The 16,287-nt window shown below is 45.6% G+C and overlaps 1 protein-coding gene across 1 annotated transcript; it reads right to left on the bottom strand.

The window, feature by feature from the left end:
• Positions 1-3,903: 3,903 nt before the first annotated feature.
• PEBP1 (phosphatidylethanolamine binding protein 1) lies at positions 3,904-10,136 on the bottom strand. Its single transcript, XM_037052209.1, has 4 exons — positions 9,892-10,136; positions 8,658-8,767; positions 7,865-7,965; positions 3,904-4,900 (listed from the first exon to the last, which is right to left on the bottom strand). The coding sequence occupies exons 1-4, from the start codon at positions 10,024-10,026 to the stop codon at positions 4,683-4,685; spliced, it is 564 nt and encodes a 187-aa protein (XP_036908104.1). The 5' UTR covers positions 10,027-10,136; the 3' UTR covers positions 3,904-4,682.
• Between the last annotated feature and the right edge of the window lie 6,151 nt (positions 10,137-16,287).

Here is a 16,287-nt window from a genome sequence, read left to right as displayed (position 1 = left end):
CTCTCATCCATTTCTCTGCAGTGAAAAGTGTCTAGCTAGCTTGTGGAAAGGCCTTGTGTCTGAGATGACAGGTGCTGATCTTTACAAAATTTCCCTCTCTACAAGTTTGTCAGCGGTGTGTTCCAAGGCAGAGTTACCAGAAGGAAGGAGCCAGGGTCCCTGCTCTGAACACCTGGGACTGTCTTCCAACCTCTAATACCTGCATGAGGAGGCAGTGAGAACAGACCAGGACCAGAATGGCAGTGAGAAAACAGGTATGAAGGAGGTACCCGGGCAGCAGCAGACAGCCAGTGTCCGAGAACCCCAGCATCCACCCAACTCCCCAACTTGAAAAGGAAAGAATCGTTACAAGTTTGTCACACATGGTAGTAAGGGCTGCTGACCTTTGATTTGCAATGATTCATTCAGTGAATATTTACTGAGTACCTTGTAAGTGAGATGCCAGGCCGGATGCCTGAGATACATCAGTGTATCTCAGATAAAAGACCCTTGCTCTAACGGAGCTTACCTTAGGGGTGGGAGGAATCTGATAAAATGTAGTAAATTACAATAAATGATCTTACAGGGTAATAAGTGCTCTAGATAAAGGAAAAAATAGGGAAAAGGGATTAGAATTGCCAGATCAGCATACATTTATTCAAGAAGTATGCATCAAGCACCTACTGTGTGCCTGGGGGTGTAGTAGTAAATAAGATGGATGGGGTCACCGATTTAAATCTCTACTGAAACACACAGAGCAGCAGCAGACGAGGTCAACCAACGATGGGCCGAGACGAGCCGTGATCAGGCCAGGACTGGGTGCTATGGGAGTTGGGAGAAGCTGCAACAACCAGTCACAGAGGGTGTCAGAGAGTGCTCGGTGCTGTCTAACTGAAGCCACGTTTATTTCTTGCATTTACCTGTAATTATTTGTTTATACCTCAGTTGGAAAAGGGTATATTCCTGGGCAACTGAAAACATGCCCCTGTAAGAACTCCACGTGACCCTCCAATTCTAATTTCATAATATAGTTTGCCGTAGAAATGATATTTAAAAAGTACATTTTTGTGGTTCCAGTTTGGCAGAGCAGTGTAAATTTATTTCCTGCTGAATACAATTTAAAAGCTAGACAAACTGAGGACACTGAAGAATAAAAGCAGGTGCATTGTGGAAAAGCAGCCTAGACAGAGGAATGAGGGTGAAATAAAACTATTCTGAGGTGAAGAAAAATTGAGAGTTCACTGCCAGCAGACTTTACGAGAAACTCTACGGGAATTCTTCACGCCAAAGGGAGATTCCAAAAGAAAACTTGGGTTTCTGAGAATGAAGAGCAGCAAATGGTAAATCCCTAGATAAATAGAGTTTCCCTTTCATATTCTTTGAACTATCTTGAAATATATATTGTTGAAAGCAAAAACTGTCACCCTGTCTGGTGAGGGTTTCAACGCATGTAAATGGAACCCCTATGCCAGCGATCGCAGAAAGATTGGGGGTTAAAGAACCCATAGGTTGTCAAGCTTCTGCATTTCCCATGAAGTGGTCCAATCTTTACTGTAAGCAGACTGAACAATGAGTCGTGTGTTGTAACTCCAACCACCACAAAAGAAAACCAAAAGAGGTAATACCCAAGTATCTGATGAATTAAAATATTCAGCTACTCCAAAAGAAGGCAGGGAAGGAAGAACGGGTATTGAGAAACAGAAGGGCAAACAGAAAACATAATAAAATGGTAGACCTAAACCTCACCAGTATTCAATTGAATAGTAACAGTCTCTATAAACAGTCGATTAAAAGGCAGAGATTAGTTGTCCTTGCGTTTGTGAAGGGTCCGGCCTAATAGAGGAGATAAAACTACATAAAAAACTATACACAGAGCCCTGACCGGTGTGGCTCGGCTGGTAGGGTGTCATCTCACAAAGCGAAAGGTTGCTGGTTTGATTCCTGGTCAGGGCACATGCCTGGGTTTTGGGTTTAGTCCCTGGGTGGGGTTTTTTTTTTTGGAGGCAAGAGATCAATGTTTCCCTCTCACATTGGTGCTTCTCTCCCTTTCTCCTTCCCTCCCCCTCTCTCTAAAATAAGTAAATAAAACTTATTTATTCTGAACCTGCAGCACCTGCTTCCTAGTGATGTGCCCTTGGGCAAGGTCATTTTCACATCCAATTTAATAGGTGAAACATGGTATCCCAGTTTCTAAGGCTATGAATATATCTTTCCAGGCGTATTCTTTCTACGTGAACTTCTTGTGCACACACTTCATCTTTTTTGGTTGGGTTCTTGACCTTTTCCAGAGTCCTTTAAGAGTCTATACCCGTTTTAGACAAGGAAACTGACTGCTATAATTCCTCATAAATCTTCAGACCGTAACTAAAAAAGTACTGTGGTTAGCAAGATACAAGTCTCAAAGAAAACAGTTTACAGAGAGAGTGAATGATTTTAAATACGTACACACAAAATTGTCAAATGTGTAAAGCTGGAGAAAATGCTAAGGGTATAGAGTGAGTTACTCCGATACACCATTGCCAGGAATATAATCAGAATGACCTTTCTGGAGAGTGGTTTGTCAGCATCAGCATTGAAAATGTGTATGTTCTTTGAACTGATTATTTCAGTGCTAGGAATTTATCCCACTAAATTACTTGCAAAAAACATTTTACACACACACACACAAAGTCTGCTGAAGCACCATTTGTAACAAGAAATAATATAATCACAGTAGGGGATTGGATTGGTTAATTATGAAAACTCCCATAAAACAAGAATATTTGTTCAAAATGACATGAACTGCGCTGACCTGTTAACTGAAGATACACGGCATGGAGGTACAACAGTTGGGGAAAGACAGAGCCAAACTCTAACTTTTAAGGGTAAATATATAAATGAATACCGGTATCAGTATTTACATTTTCTTCTGAAAGAAAATTGGTCCCTGTGGGTGGGAGAGAGGGAGAAAAGCACTGTCTTCCTACACTGTTTGCTTCGTCTAACCACGGGCATTACATTTCACATTTATTTTTAAGGTCAACAGGGTAGCTGTTTTCTTTACTGTTTCGTAAAATATTTTCCTAAATTTAAAACAATTACTTAGTTTTAGAGAGAGGGGAACTGGAGGCGGGTGGAGAGAGGGAGAAAAACATCAACGGGCTGCCTCCTTCAACACCCCCAACTGAGAACCTGGCCCGCAACCCAGGCACAGCGTCCTAACCAGGGATCAAACTGCAACCCCTCGGTTCGCAGGCCAATGCTCAATCCACTGAGCTACACCAGCCGGGGATAAAATAGTATTTTAAAAATGAATTTTATAACCCTACAGTTAAAAAAATTTACTTTCTACCTTATCTGCCCCTAGAGGTTCCATGAGGCAACATTTGCAAGTTTTTCGAAGTATAGCAGCGAAAGGTGGGACAGAGCCCAGCCTTGCCCAGCACCTGCCAGCCCTGACCAGGATTCCCGTCTCCACCATAGACCAGGTCAGTGATGCAGACCTTCCAACGGCTTCCTTTCCTTTTGGTACATCAGTGGTGGAGGGTGATCCATCCACATCCCCCTCCCCTTGGTACTGATTCTATGTGGATTATAAGTCAGAACGGAGAGAGGTGTGGGCCCTTTCTTAGCAGACCTTTATGGTGTCTGTACCCAACTACACCACGGGGGACCTCTTACAAAAAGCAAAGGTGCTTTCTGGGCAAGAAGACTTGGCTGAAGTGTTAGGATTTTTTAAAAACCACCCATTGAAAAGAATGGTCGTTCCTGCTATAGTTTATTGGCATTTGTGTAAATGCGGACCCTGTGTATGGTCCCCAAATCAAGTCCCGGTCATTTTGGTGGGTCCAGGAAAGGGGATATTCACCCTCTGAGGTATAGTCTCTTGACTTTCCGCATTTATGAAACTCCATATTCAAAAGGACAAAATATCTGGAGGCTCGGTTTGTCCACAGAGTGTTTTTATTTTTACTCAACTATAAGCAAACAGCAGAATTAACACAACATTCAGCAACTCCAGACCGGCTTTTGTTACACCAACGCAGAGGGGTCGATTTAACAGACACAGGCTCACGGATTTGGGGTAACCTCTCACGCAGCCCTGCCGTTCATCTAGATGGCTGCGCCCCAACAGGAAAGCGACGCTCCCTGTTGCTCTTTCCAGTGCTGCTCCTTACATGAGCTGGAGCAGAACGCTGACACCTAACAACCAACCCAAGGTGTGCATACACTGGGGGGGAGTGGACACGCCGGCCTCTGGCTGCCTGGAGAGGCGGGGCTGTGAAAACATCTCAGAATGCGCCACCATGCACAATTTTGGATTTGGGTTTGCAATGGCAGACACAAGGAATCTCTCTCTTTTTTTTTAAGTCTCCCTTAAAGATTGTTTGATGCTCTGCACTATTACTATAGACCTGTTCTTGTTACCAAAACTTTTTCTCCTTTAAATTCTGGGTTGCTCTTACATGACCAATCTGATGGCCACATCCCAGTACCAAAATAGCCCCAAAACGGAATCCAAATTTGATCAAAACATATAAACCAGGCTGTGTGACCCTGTACAGTTACAAAGCACAGGCAGAAGGAAACGGCACCCTACACCACTACCTGCTCAGGTCTTGCCTGTGAGAATGGGAACAGGGAAGAGGAGAAATCTACATGCATCACTGAACTTGAGAACACTGCTTGGGCCCCTGGGGTGGTACCTGTCTCCTGGCTTCCCCCTACTTCCCAGACAGCTGCTCATAGAGCTTGGGCACATAGTCGTCCCATTCCGCCTGGTAGCACGTGCCAGCCACTGGGGACCCGAGCTGGTACTTTTTGCGGAAAGATGCCACCTTGAATTTGCCACGGTGGTCTCCAGATCGGTTGCTGAGAATGGGCTCATCACACTTCAGCGGCTTGTCCTGCTCGTAAACCAGCCAGACATAGCGGTGGAGGCCTGGAGGGAAAGGGAGGAAGGGAGATATACCCACGGCCAGGCATCTGCGGAGACATGACCCGTCTTCACAGAAATGTGCAGACTTAGAGGGACCCGGACCGCTCCATTCGTAAGGACACTGAGAACCCAGAAGGACTCGGGGTCACTCACCTGATGAAAATCACCCGATGTCACTCCACTGCACTCAGGACAAAGTCTACACCCTGCGTTACAGCCTCTAAAGACCTGTGGGATTCGGCCCTTGCCCACCCACTCCCCACTCACTGCACCCCGACTCCCGCCCAGCTCCGACGGGAGCTCATCGCCAGTCGTTTCCCACCACTCCCACAAGAGCGCCCCTTCCACTTCCATTACAGTGACATGGCTATCTAAAACTCTTTTCAAGTTCACCGCCTCATTGGAGAGAGAGCCCCACAAAGCTCCAGTGTTTGTCTCCTTGACCATTATCACCCCAGAACCTACCTGACTCAGTGCCTGGCACACAGGAGGTGCTAAAATCTATGAGAAGTGGATGAAGGGCACCAGCCAATCACGGACCAGGTACCCATCCCACCACAATCACACCTACACGGGCTAAAGGGGGAGCACTAGCTTTCTACCACCAGAACTCACTTCCCTGGACGACAAGAGACCTGGTCGGAAAGAAGCAGCCCAAATCGCTTCAACTAGCGAAGTAGCTAAGACGGTTTGAAAATGAGCCAGCAGGTGCCCTATGAACCTCGCAGCATCAGGTACTGGACACAAACAGGTGCCACGGGTTGTATTTTTAAGCGATTTAGGTATCCGCACACCCACGTTTACTGTAGCATCGTTTACAATAGTGAAGAGGTGGAAGTAACGCAAATATCCATTGATAAATGCATGGATAAACAAAACGTGGTATACACACACAACAGACTGTTATTCAGCCTTAAAATTCCTGTTACAGGCCCTGGCTGGTGTAGCTCAGTGGACTGAGCGTGGGCCTGCAAACCAGACAATAGCGGTTCGATTCCCAGTCAGGGCACATGCCTGGGTTGCAGGCCAGTTCCCAGCAGGGGTGCGTCCCCAGCAGGGGATGCATGAGAAGCAATCATACATTGATGTTTCTCTTCCTCTCTCCTTCCCTTCCCCTCTAAAGATAAATAAATAAAATATTTTTTAAAAAATCCTNCTGTTACAGGCCCTGGCTGGTGTAGCTCAGTGGACTGAGCATGGGCCTGCAAACCAGACGATAGCGGTTCGATTCCCAGTCAGGGCACATGCCTGGGTTGCAGGCCAGTTCCCAGCAGGGGTGCGTCCCCAGCAGGGGATGCATGAGAAGCAATCATACATTGATGTTTCTCTTCCTCTCTCCTTCCCTTCCCCTCTAAAGATAAATAAATAAAATATTTTTTAAAAAATCCTGTTACATGCTACAACATGGATGACGTTTGATATGGAACTACATGAATCTTAGACGGACCTTCTGAAACTTTCACATACTGCTAATGGGAGTATAAAATTTTCCCATCCTTTAGGAGAACTCTTGGGTAATTTCTATGACCCAATAATTCTACTCCTAGGTTTTACCCAAGAAAAATGAAAACCTATGCCCACAAAATGATGAGAATGTGTATAGCAGCTTTAGTCTTAATATCCAAACACTGGAAACAGCCCAAATGTCCATTCACAGGAAAATGGCTACACAAATTGTAGTATATTTGCACAACGGAATACCACTAGCAATAAAAAGGAATGAATTACTGCTACAAACAACACATGGATGAATCCCTGACATTATCTCGAGTGAAAACGATTAATCAGCAAAAACAAATGCATACCGTATATCACTTATATGAATATGAAAGTAATCTACAGAGACAGGTGTCAGAAAATGGTTAGTGCTGGGAAAAGTTAACTTAAAGGGGTGTGTGCATCCACCAATATCCACTAGCTACACATTTACAATCTGTGTTTTATTACACGTAAGTTATACCTTACTAAAAGAATACGATGAGAAGGAAAAGGAAGAAAAAAAGTGAGTTCCTGAGGCTTTTTTTGTTAATGAGAACACAGCTCCTACTTGAGGGAATTGCTTTATTCTCCAATGTGTACTCTCCTCCCAATTAAACTGCCTCATTTCATAACTGCCCTAGAGAACTTAATAGGGCCTTGAGAAAGATGCACCTTTACGTTCCTTTATGAATGCATGAGAAGGCCAAAGCCACCCGGAGCTTCTGGGATCTACAGGTAACACAGGAGTCTATGGCCAACTGTCCTCCTCAGGGACCTTCTTGGACTTCTGCAAACCAACTCACGGCTGGACAATGCACACAAAAGCAAGAATGCTGCCACGCTCCACTAACCACTCCCTCCTTGTCCCATCATGAGCCTGGGCGACATTTATCTAACTTGGTCTACATGTAGAACATAGTACAATACAACGTGTGTGTGTGTGTGTGTGTGTGTGTGTGTGTGTGTCTTCAACAGAGTTCTTAACGTCTTCCATATGTATGAAAGACACTGCGCTAGATTTTTGAGAGACAAGGAAGCTATCGAGATAAAGAAACAATTTTTAATAACTAATTTGGAAACCATGATCATTTCTAACAGCTTTAATGGGAACTAACGGCTCAAAGATCCCACAGGGCCAAGGCAGAACCCGGAACTTAGGTGGTTTAACTGAGTTCACGCCACGTGCAGCCCCTCTCTAGGAAGCTGTTTCAAGCATAGGTCGCCTCACAGACCTCCCTGCTTACTAAAGGCTTAAGAGCTCAGAGGCAACACTAACCAAGTCCATCTAACCAGAACCCAAGGTTCTAGCCACCTAACGACTGCCTTGGAGGTGAACGCCACTGCCTGAAACCTCCACCAGGGTAAGGGCTCTCATAAATACAAGAATAAAGCTCTAAGAATCAGACTAAAATTCGCAGGGTATTAGGCCAATCCTAATGTGCACCCAGGCTCCCCTCCCACCACCCTGTAAAAGCAGCCTTTACTGACCTGTACCCTTAGGAGGCCCAGAGCCCACATAATCGGAGAGAACTGTACCACTGCCGATGTCGTTGCCCTTCATGTTGACCACCAGGAAATGGTGCCATTCCCTGTGAGAGAAGACAGGCCCATCAACACCACAGGAAGTTAGTGAACACTCCCTGTGCTGCCAGAAAAGGGGCACAAGGCCCTTGTTCTGTGCCAGGACACAGCGATGAAACAGACAGTTGGCTTTCTCAGTTGCGCAAACCTCAGGTGTCTGCAGAAGAGAGGACCCAGCGACCCCCTCCCTCTGCAACAGACTCGAGCAGGGGCCAGCCAACTTTCTGCGAAGGGCCAGGCAGTCAATGCGTTCGGCTTGGCAGTCCATACAGTCACCACACCTCCACTTCCTGGCTGGAGCGCGAACCCAAAGACAAGACTTAACACAAGCTACCGTGGCTGTGGCCCAGCAAACCTTGTTTTGTAGACAATGAAATATGAATTTCATTCAATTTTCAGTTGTCACAAAGTATGCTTCTTTCCATTTCCCTCCCAATTCTTAAAAAATGGAAAAACGATTCTTAGTTCATGGGGCTGTACTTAGGAAGGGGCCTCAGGCAGATCTGGCTCTCAGGTAACATTTCTAGTCTCCTGCTCTAGGGAGTAAAGAGACCAGAAACGTGTGCTCAGGCTAAAGCATGCATGGGAACGTCCCAAACCAAGTGTGCCACCTCAGCACGTCCAGTGGAAGACTAAAAAGTGCAAGAAGCACCAGCTCCTATCTGGATGACCTGCAGTTCCCCAACTTTCCCCAACTTGCCTGTATTTGGGGTCCTTTCGGCTCGGAGCATCCGGGTCTGTCAAGACCAAGGTATAGAGTTTACTTGCATCGAGGCCATCCCATGTAATACTGGTGGGCCGGTTCTTAACCTGCAAGAAGGAACCAGCTGAGTTAAAAAGCCAAAAATGCTAAAGAAACCAACACTCAGGTTCCCAACAGAGTAGATTATTAATAAAAGCTAAAGTGTATCTATGCAACTAAGAGCCAGGAGCTGAAGTTTAGTACGCTCTTTACATCATTTATTTTAGTGCCAACAATACTACAAATTTGGTATCCAAGTGTGTTATTCACAGAAAGAGTTGGGGTACTTCAACCCTGGTGCTGACTTAGTCCTCTTAACAATAACCTTACAAGATCTGGAATGACAGGGTCTCCAGATTCGGTGACCAGGTCACCACGGGCCTGCTAAAGTGAAATCGTAATTAACTGGATACTTTCAAGTGCACAGAAAACAAAAAGGCCAGACTTGGACAGTGAAAATGGGAAAAGGGAGGCTGAGAGACGGGCACTTCCTATTAAAACCACCAAAACAATAAAAGCGTCACAGATAGCACTTGTATTGACACCACTGTCCCCGAGCTTCCTTCCGGACCAACTCACAACCGTGTCATGCACTCTGGTTTCTCCAATTTCAATGTCAGGCACTCTGGTTTCTCCAATTTCAGCCTCCAGGACTTGGTCCCACCTCCACCACCAGCGTCAGCGATCAAGGCCTGTGGCCCTGGAGCCGACCAGCTGCATAAATCAGCACCAAGTCCCTGACCGCTAAAACAAAGAAGTCCTTGCTGGGCACTGATAACCACTGTTACATAATGCGTCATATGTCCTCAGGTAGGGCGTTTGACCCCGAAAATGAGACCTAAAATCCCGAGACTAGAGAGGAGGCTCTGGGGAGGCGTGGGCTACCAAGGCCAACTGGTTCCTGGGCATGGTCCCCTTCCTAGCCCCTGCCCTCACTCCTGCAATTCTGGCCGATTCCAGGCCTAGAACCCTGACCAGGCCTAGAAGTCCTGTGAAAGTGGATTACTTACTCCCGAAGGCCCTACCCTGCCTCCAGGTGAGGAATTCCCAATGTTACCCTGGGCAGGCAGCGTGGGCCCCAGGACGCCACTCCCTCTGTGGATTGGGCTTACGCGGGCTGGAAAGTCCGCCCCCGCCCAGTCCCTGGCCCGAAGGCCTGCGGGCCCCCCACCCCCACCCAGCCCTAGAGTACCTGGGTGGGCGTCAGCACTTTGCCCAGCTCGTCAACCTCCACCCCGGTGTATTTGACCTGCAGCGGATGTTGCGGCCGCTCTTCCACTTCCTGCAGGGACAAGGACCCGGACCACTGGCTGAGATCCACCGGCATTGCGAGCGAGCAGCAGGGAGCACGACTGGTGAAACGCTGCAGACCAGACCCAGGCCGACAGTACCGACTCAGAGCGGTCCAAGAACTGGCTGAAGGCGGCGCGAGCCCCGCTACAGGGGGAAACGCATGCGCAGGTGCCGCCGCCGCCCCCCATCCCCCGCATTCTGCTCTCTGATTGGTTGCACGCCTGCGGTGGCTTGAGCTTCTTGGCCAGTGCTGCGGGTTTTGCCTTTGTTTTTGCCCGGAGGGAATCTGCAACCCGTGGTCCTCGAGTTCCCCTGAAGCTATGGCTCAGCTTCCAAGGCAGTTGTTTCAGGAAATGCAGTTGAGCCACCTTTGATTTTCTTTTTCTCTTTTGCGTGGTTCGTTGTACCAGTTTCTAAATTCAGAAATGCTAAGGCCTTGCTTTTCTACTGCATTTCCTAAAACAAGTTGGATTGCCCTAGCCGCCCTGTGATTTCGCGCATGCTCACTTGTTTCGGTAATTGCCCGGTGGAAGGGCCTGAGCGAACTTTCGAGCATTTTTCTATAGGGATAGACACATTGGTATTTGATTTTAAATTATATAGTTTGGCCCAGGTAACCTTCTTGGGAAATGGTTTTTTAAAGCCATTATTATTCCTATTCCGTGGACACTTGGCTCTGTCTCTACCAAAACTGTTTTCACTGTGGCCACGGAGTGCTTTCTTTTTGCTAAATATAATGGATACTAGTTGATAGTCATCCGATTGGATCTTAAGACAGCCTTTGACATTGATAACTCCCCCCAGGGAATAAAAAGTTGTCTGTTGTTTTCATTTCTTTTTTTTTAACTAATTAATTTATTTTACAATTTTTAAATTTGTTTTTCAAGTACAGTTTTCTGCCTTTTCCCCCCACCCCTCCCCACCACCCCAGCCTTCCCTACCCCAGACCCCATTTCCACCCCCCTTGTTGTCCACATGTCCTTTATAATTATTCCTGTAAACCCTTCACCCTTCCCCTTTTTATCCCCTCCCCTCTCCCTTATCACTGACAGCCTGTTCTCAATTTCAGTGTCATTGGCTATAATTTGTTTACTTGTTCATTTTGTTGATTAGGTTCCTGTTAAATGGTGAGATTATATGGTATTTGTCTTTCATTGCCTGGCCTATTTCACTTAGCATAATGCTCTGGAGTTCCGTCTTTGCTGTCTCAGAGGGCAGGAGCTCCTTTCTGCTGCGTAGAATTCCATTGTGTAGATGTACTATAGTTTTTTGATCCATTCATTTATTGATGGATGCTTGGATTACTTCCCACACTTGGCTATTGTTGATTGTGCTGCTAAGATCATTGGGGTGCATAAATTATTTTGGATTAGTGTTTCAGGGTTCTTAGGATATAATCCTAACAATGGAATTGCTGGGCGGGTCAAAAGGCATTTCCATTTTTAGTTTTCTGAGGAAATTCCATACTGTTTTGCACAGTAGTCACACAAGTCTGCGATCTCACCAACAGTGCACTAGGGTTCCATTTTCTCCACACACTCTCCAACATTTGTTGCTTGTTGCTTTATTTGTAATGGTCATTCTGACTGGTGTAAAGTGGTATTTCATTGTGGTTTTAATCTGCATCTTTCTGATGGCTAGTGATACTGAGCATCCTTTCATATGTCTCTGGACCCTCTGTATGTCCTCCTTGGAGAAGTGTCTGTTCAAGTCCTTTGCCCATTTTTTAATCGGGTTGCTTGTCTTCTTAGAGTAGAGTCATGTGAGTTCTTTATACATTTTGGAGATCAAACCCTTGTCTGAGGTATCATCAGCAAATACATTTTCCCATATGGTTGGTTCTCTTTTCATTTTAATGCTATTTTCTTAGTGTTGTTTTCGCTTCTTATTAGGAAATAATTCAAGCTCATGGTAGAAAATTCAGAGAAAAAAGTCAAAGAAGTGAAAAAAAGTCATTTTTATTCCACTATTTGGATATAAATAGCATTAACAATTTTTAATATATCTTTCCAATAATAAAACTAGGAGCCCTGGCTGGTGTAGCTCAGTGGATTGAGCACAGGCCTGCGAACCAGAGGATCGTGGTTCAATTCCCAGTCAGGGCACATGCCTGGGTCACAGGCCAGTTCCCGGCAGGGGGTGCGCGAGAGGTAATCATACATTGATATTTCTTTCCCTCTCTCCTTCCCTTCCCCTCTAAAGATAAATAAATAAAATCTTAAAAAAATAAAACTAGGAGTATAGATACTATTCTGTTTATTCACAAAATAATTCTTATACTCTACCATTTTACCATATGTGTATTAAATCGCCAGATATATACTTTTTTAAATTGATTTTTAGAGAGAGAAACATTGGATTTGTTGTTCCACTTATTTATGTATTCATGGGTTGATTCTTGTGTGTGCCCTGACTGGAGGTCAAGTCCACAGCCTTGGGGTTATCAGGACAATGCTCTAACCAACTGAGCTAGGACCTAAACAAACTTCTTCATGTTGGACATTTATACTGTTTTGTTTTTTCCTTGAACACATATTGCTAAAATGAACATTTATATTTAAACACTGGGTGGGTAGTAGTTTTTATGAAAATTTTATTAGATAGGGGCTAGCTAGGTAAAAGAATATGTATTTTATAGGGACAAGTCACAGCTTGTTCAGTGTCTAGTCAAGTCCCAATTGGAAGCAACTTCTTTCAGACAAAGCACTGATATGATTATGGGTTCTTTCCATCATTTGTTCTATAAATGCATTTTTTGAGAACCTTGTGAACCTCCTGCCCTCATGAAATGTATAGACTCACAGTAGAGAGAGAGAGTGATCAGATAATGTCAGTCGATGAGGTAAAATTACAAAGTGACAAACGCCAAGGAGAGAGAGAGCCCAGGCCAAGATTGTTGATGAGCCTCGGAGAGCAACCAGATTGGGCTCTGCAGCCTCCTCCCCATGTGACCTCAGGAAAGCCACCTTCAGGCTCAGGGCAGGGATGATGCTTCGAGAAGATAGGGATGCATGCAAAACCTCTTGGGAAAGGTGGAAAGAAATTCCAGATGTTTCCGCTCCTGGCTACCATCTTGCCCCTTTCCTACCCCAACAAAGGGGCAACAGGCCTGTGAAATCTGCCTCTTTAACGCCCCTCCAAAGGGCCCACTTCTCCATGTCCTTCCTCCCAAGCCCCCACGTTGCCCGTACTGTCTCTGGTAGTACTCTCCCTGGCCACTGCCTCCAGTTTTGCTTTCTAGTCCATTCATCTTTCTCACATGTAAATCAGATCAGTCTATACCTCACCCCTCCCATTTTCCTACAGCCCTCTCCAGCTCCCCATTGCCTCAGCATGAAATCCAGACCCTTGATAAGGCCCTGTGGACTTCTCCCACCTCCCTTGCATTCTTTTCTCCCAAGGTTCTAAACTTGCTTCTGTCTGATTTGTCTTTCTACCTCTGGGACTTTGCCCATGCTGTTCCCTCTTCCTGGAACATCCTTCCCCTCATTCCCCTTTCCCCTCAACCCCCACTGTACTCTTATCCCAGCTCACCTGCACTCATCTCAAAGATCACTCCCGCCTTCTCCCATCCATCAAGACTGGGAAAATTCTCTGCTCTCTGCATCCACACCTGTTCTGTCCTTTCTCTTTCCTCCTATTCAGAGCACCTGGGATTACAAGTTTATTGTCTGAAACACACCACTGCCCACTTGAATATAAACTCCATGAGGGTTATCTCCCGTGTTCACTGGGCTTATCCCTAGCGCTTAAAATAGTGCCTGGCACACTTGGGACATGATAGTGTCATCCATGTCAGAAAATAAATGAATTTTTAAACACACCTTGTCGGTGTGTTTCATTCGGTGGAAATCTTAGGTTCATATCACCAAAGCTTAACTTTTTGGTGAAAATGTCACCTTCCAGAAAAGGCCATTTCACCTGTAATTCCAGTGTCAACAGCACCTCCTTAATTATCAGCGGTTGGAGAAAGCAGAACACCTTTCCTCTCACTGTTTATATTAAACAGCTCTCATTAAATGGTCGTGAGATAGTAGACTCCATCCTACGAGCTGTGTGTTAAAAAAGAAAACTATTGGGTCAGAAATGATGGTTGCAGCTTCATAGAAAATGCTCAGAAAGAAACGTTTTAAAGACTTGCTTTGAGCTATTCTCTGCGACTAAGCACAGAAGCTCATTGGATGTTTGGGAGGTGGGAGGGGCTTCATGGAGAGCCTATGGGGTACAGAGTTCTAACTTGCCTCGTTTAGCCACCTCTGCTGTCCTCGAAAGGCGGTATTTATTCTCCTTGCTGCTCAGGGGGTGATTGGGACCGTCTGGCTGTGTCTGCACCCTTTTCTGTCTCTATTAACCCTGGGCAGCTTTCTGCTGTCTCCAGTGAGGAGAGAGCACTGGAACCACTTCCGCTAAAACAAGGGTTGGAAACAAGCAAACCCTATCTCCTGGGTGCCTACTGTGTGCGGGTCAGCATGCTCCGATTCTGACCACTGCTGCTCACGGAGTGCATGCTGTACGCATTCCAATAACGTCCATACCATTTACCAAGCGCCTACTGAGTGAATGTATGTGCCGATGACAACCGTTACCATTTACTGAGCACCTCCTGTGTGCAGGTCAGAGTGCTCCAATGAAGAAAGCTAACACTGGTACCGCTGCCACGCACCAGGCTGACCGAAGGCCTGACACTGAGCATTTTATTTTGTCCTCACACCAACCCAATGGGGGAGGTCCTGCTTTATCCCCGTTTTATAGACAAATAAGAAACTGAGGCTTGGAAAGGTATAGGTAGCAAAGCAGGACAAAAGTCTGCCTAGCTCCAAAGGCCAGATGCCAAGTTCTTAAGCACACCCTCGCCAGGAGTGCTGGGAATAGAGGCTGACACAGGCCCCACCCTCCAGAAAGCTCTCCACTAGTGATGGTGTTAAATGGTGAGTCACCAGGTAACCCTATGTGGCGCCCCTGAGAGTGCACCTCTCAGATCAGACTGGTGAGAGAGAAATCTGGCAGGGCCCCAGCTACTGTGCTCTGCTTGTAAGTACAAGGCCACTCTGGCAGATCCTCCGACACCTTAATTTTAGCCCAGTGAGACCCACTTCAGCCTTCCGGCCTCTGGAAGTCTAAGGTAATAAATTGGTGTTGTTTTAGGCCACTGAGTTTGTGGTGATTTGTTACAGCAGCAGTAGGAAACTAATACAGTGTATGACGTATCCTGAGCCTCAGCCTCAGTTTTCCCCTCTCTAAAATGGGTTTACTAACAGCCCTGAAATGATCACTGGGAACACCAAATGAAACACAGAAGATGTGCTTCATGCACAGCCTGGCACCTCTAAGTGGGAAGCTATTACTGTTATTACATGCACACTGTATAAAACTCATAAATGTAAATAAGCAAACATAAAATTAACTAATAGAGACTTTTAATAAGCTTACCACCCCGACGCAATGACTATCTTGCTGTATTTCCTTCCAGATTTCCTTCTATGTATATAAATGGGAATATGCATATATGAAAATAGGTACTATTCAGTACAAATTGGGTCCAATTATACATGTTGTACAATTTGCCTTTCTTTACTCCCTCTTGTTATACCTATAAATAAATTACTACAGCAATATTTTTAAAAGATGTTATTGATTTTTTTAGAGGAGAAAGTGAGGGAGAGAAACATTGATCACTTCCCCAACTGGGGACCTGACCCACAACCCAGATATGTACCCTGACTGGGGATCGAACCAGCAACCTTTTGGTTCACAGACTGACACTCTGCTCACTGAGCCACACCAGCCAGGGCACCATAGCAACATTCTTAATGGCTGCACAGGATTCTGTTGTGTAGATTGTGACTCGTTTACGAACGCAATCTCCCATTTAGCAACACTGAAGGCGTTTTCACTGTTATGCTCTGGAAACATCTCTATAATATGTATCCTTTTACATGCACCTTACGAGTACTTACTTGGTTGTTTGTTTTCTCTCCTTAGGATAAAATCCTAGAAGGGGAGTTCCTGGGTCGAAGAACATTCATGTTTTGAGTTTGGGATGCCAGATTCCACATTTGGAGGGTCCTCTGTGGCTGATCAATTGTTAAGCCAAAAGAGAACCTAGTGATCCACCAGGTTTACCCTCTCGTTTGGTTCCAAACCTTCCTACCTCCACAAAGTTTTATTTATTTCCGTGTTTCTGACAATAGACGTAGAACTCATGACTCCCATTTCTTTTTTTTAACGACTGCCTCGTGTGATGGCGTGGTGAATTGTTTAGTCATGCCTTTGTTGTTAGGGCCGAGACGTTTCT

The sequence above is a fragment of the Sturnira hondurensis genome, unplaced genomic scaffold, assembly GCF_014824575.4.
Source record: "Sturnira hondurensis isolate 20B ecotype Veracruz unplaced genomic scaffold, ASM1482457v3 Scaffold0007406, whole genome shotgun sequence".
NCBI lineage: Eukaryota > Metazoa > Chordata > Mammalia > Chiroptera > Phyllostomidae > Sturnira > Sturnira hondurensis.
The sequence above is the reverse complement of the archived record's forward strand: the minus strand, read 5'-3'. Positions and strand labels throughout refer to the sequence as shown.

Excerpts from the sequence above, each read along its gene's own strand:
- PEBP1 (XM_037052209.1), bottom strand. The coding sequence starts at position 10,026 with ATGCCGGTGGATCTCAGCCAGTGGTCCGGGTCCTTGTCCCTGCAGGAA. Across the intron at positions 7,966-8,657 it reads CGAAAGGACCCCAAATACAG|GGAATGGCACCATTTCCTGG; the intron begins GCAAGTTGGGGA and ends CTTCTCTCACAG. Across the intron at positions 4,901-7,864 it reads TGGGCCTCCTAAGGGTACAG|GCCTCCACCGCTATGTCTGG; the intron begins GTCAGTAAAGGC and ends CTTTCCCTCCAG.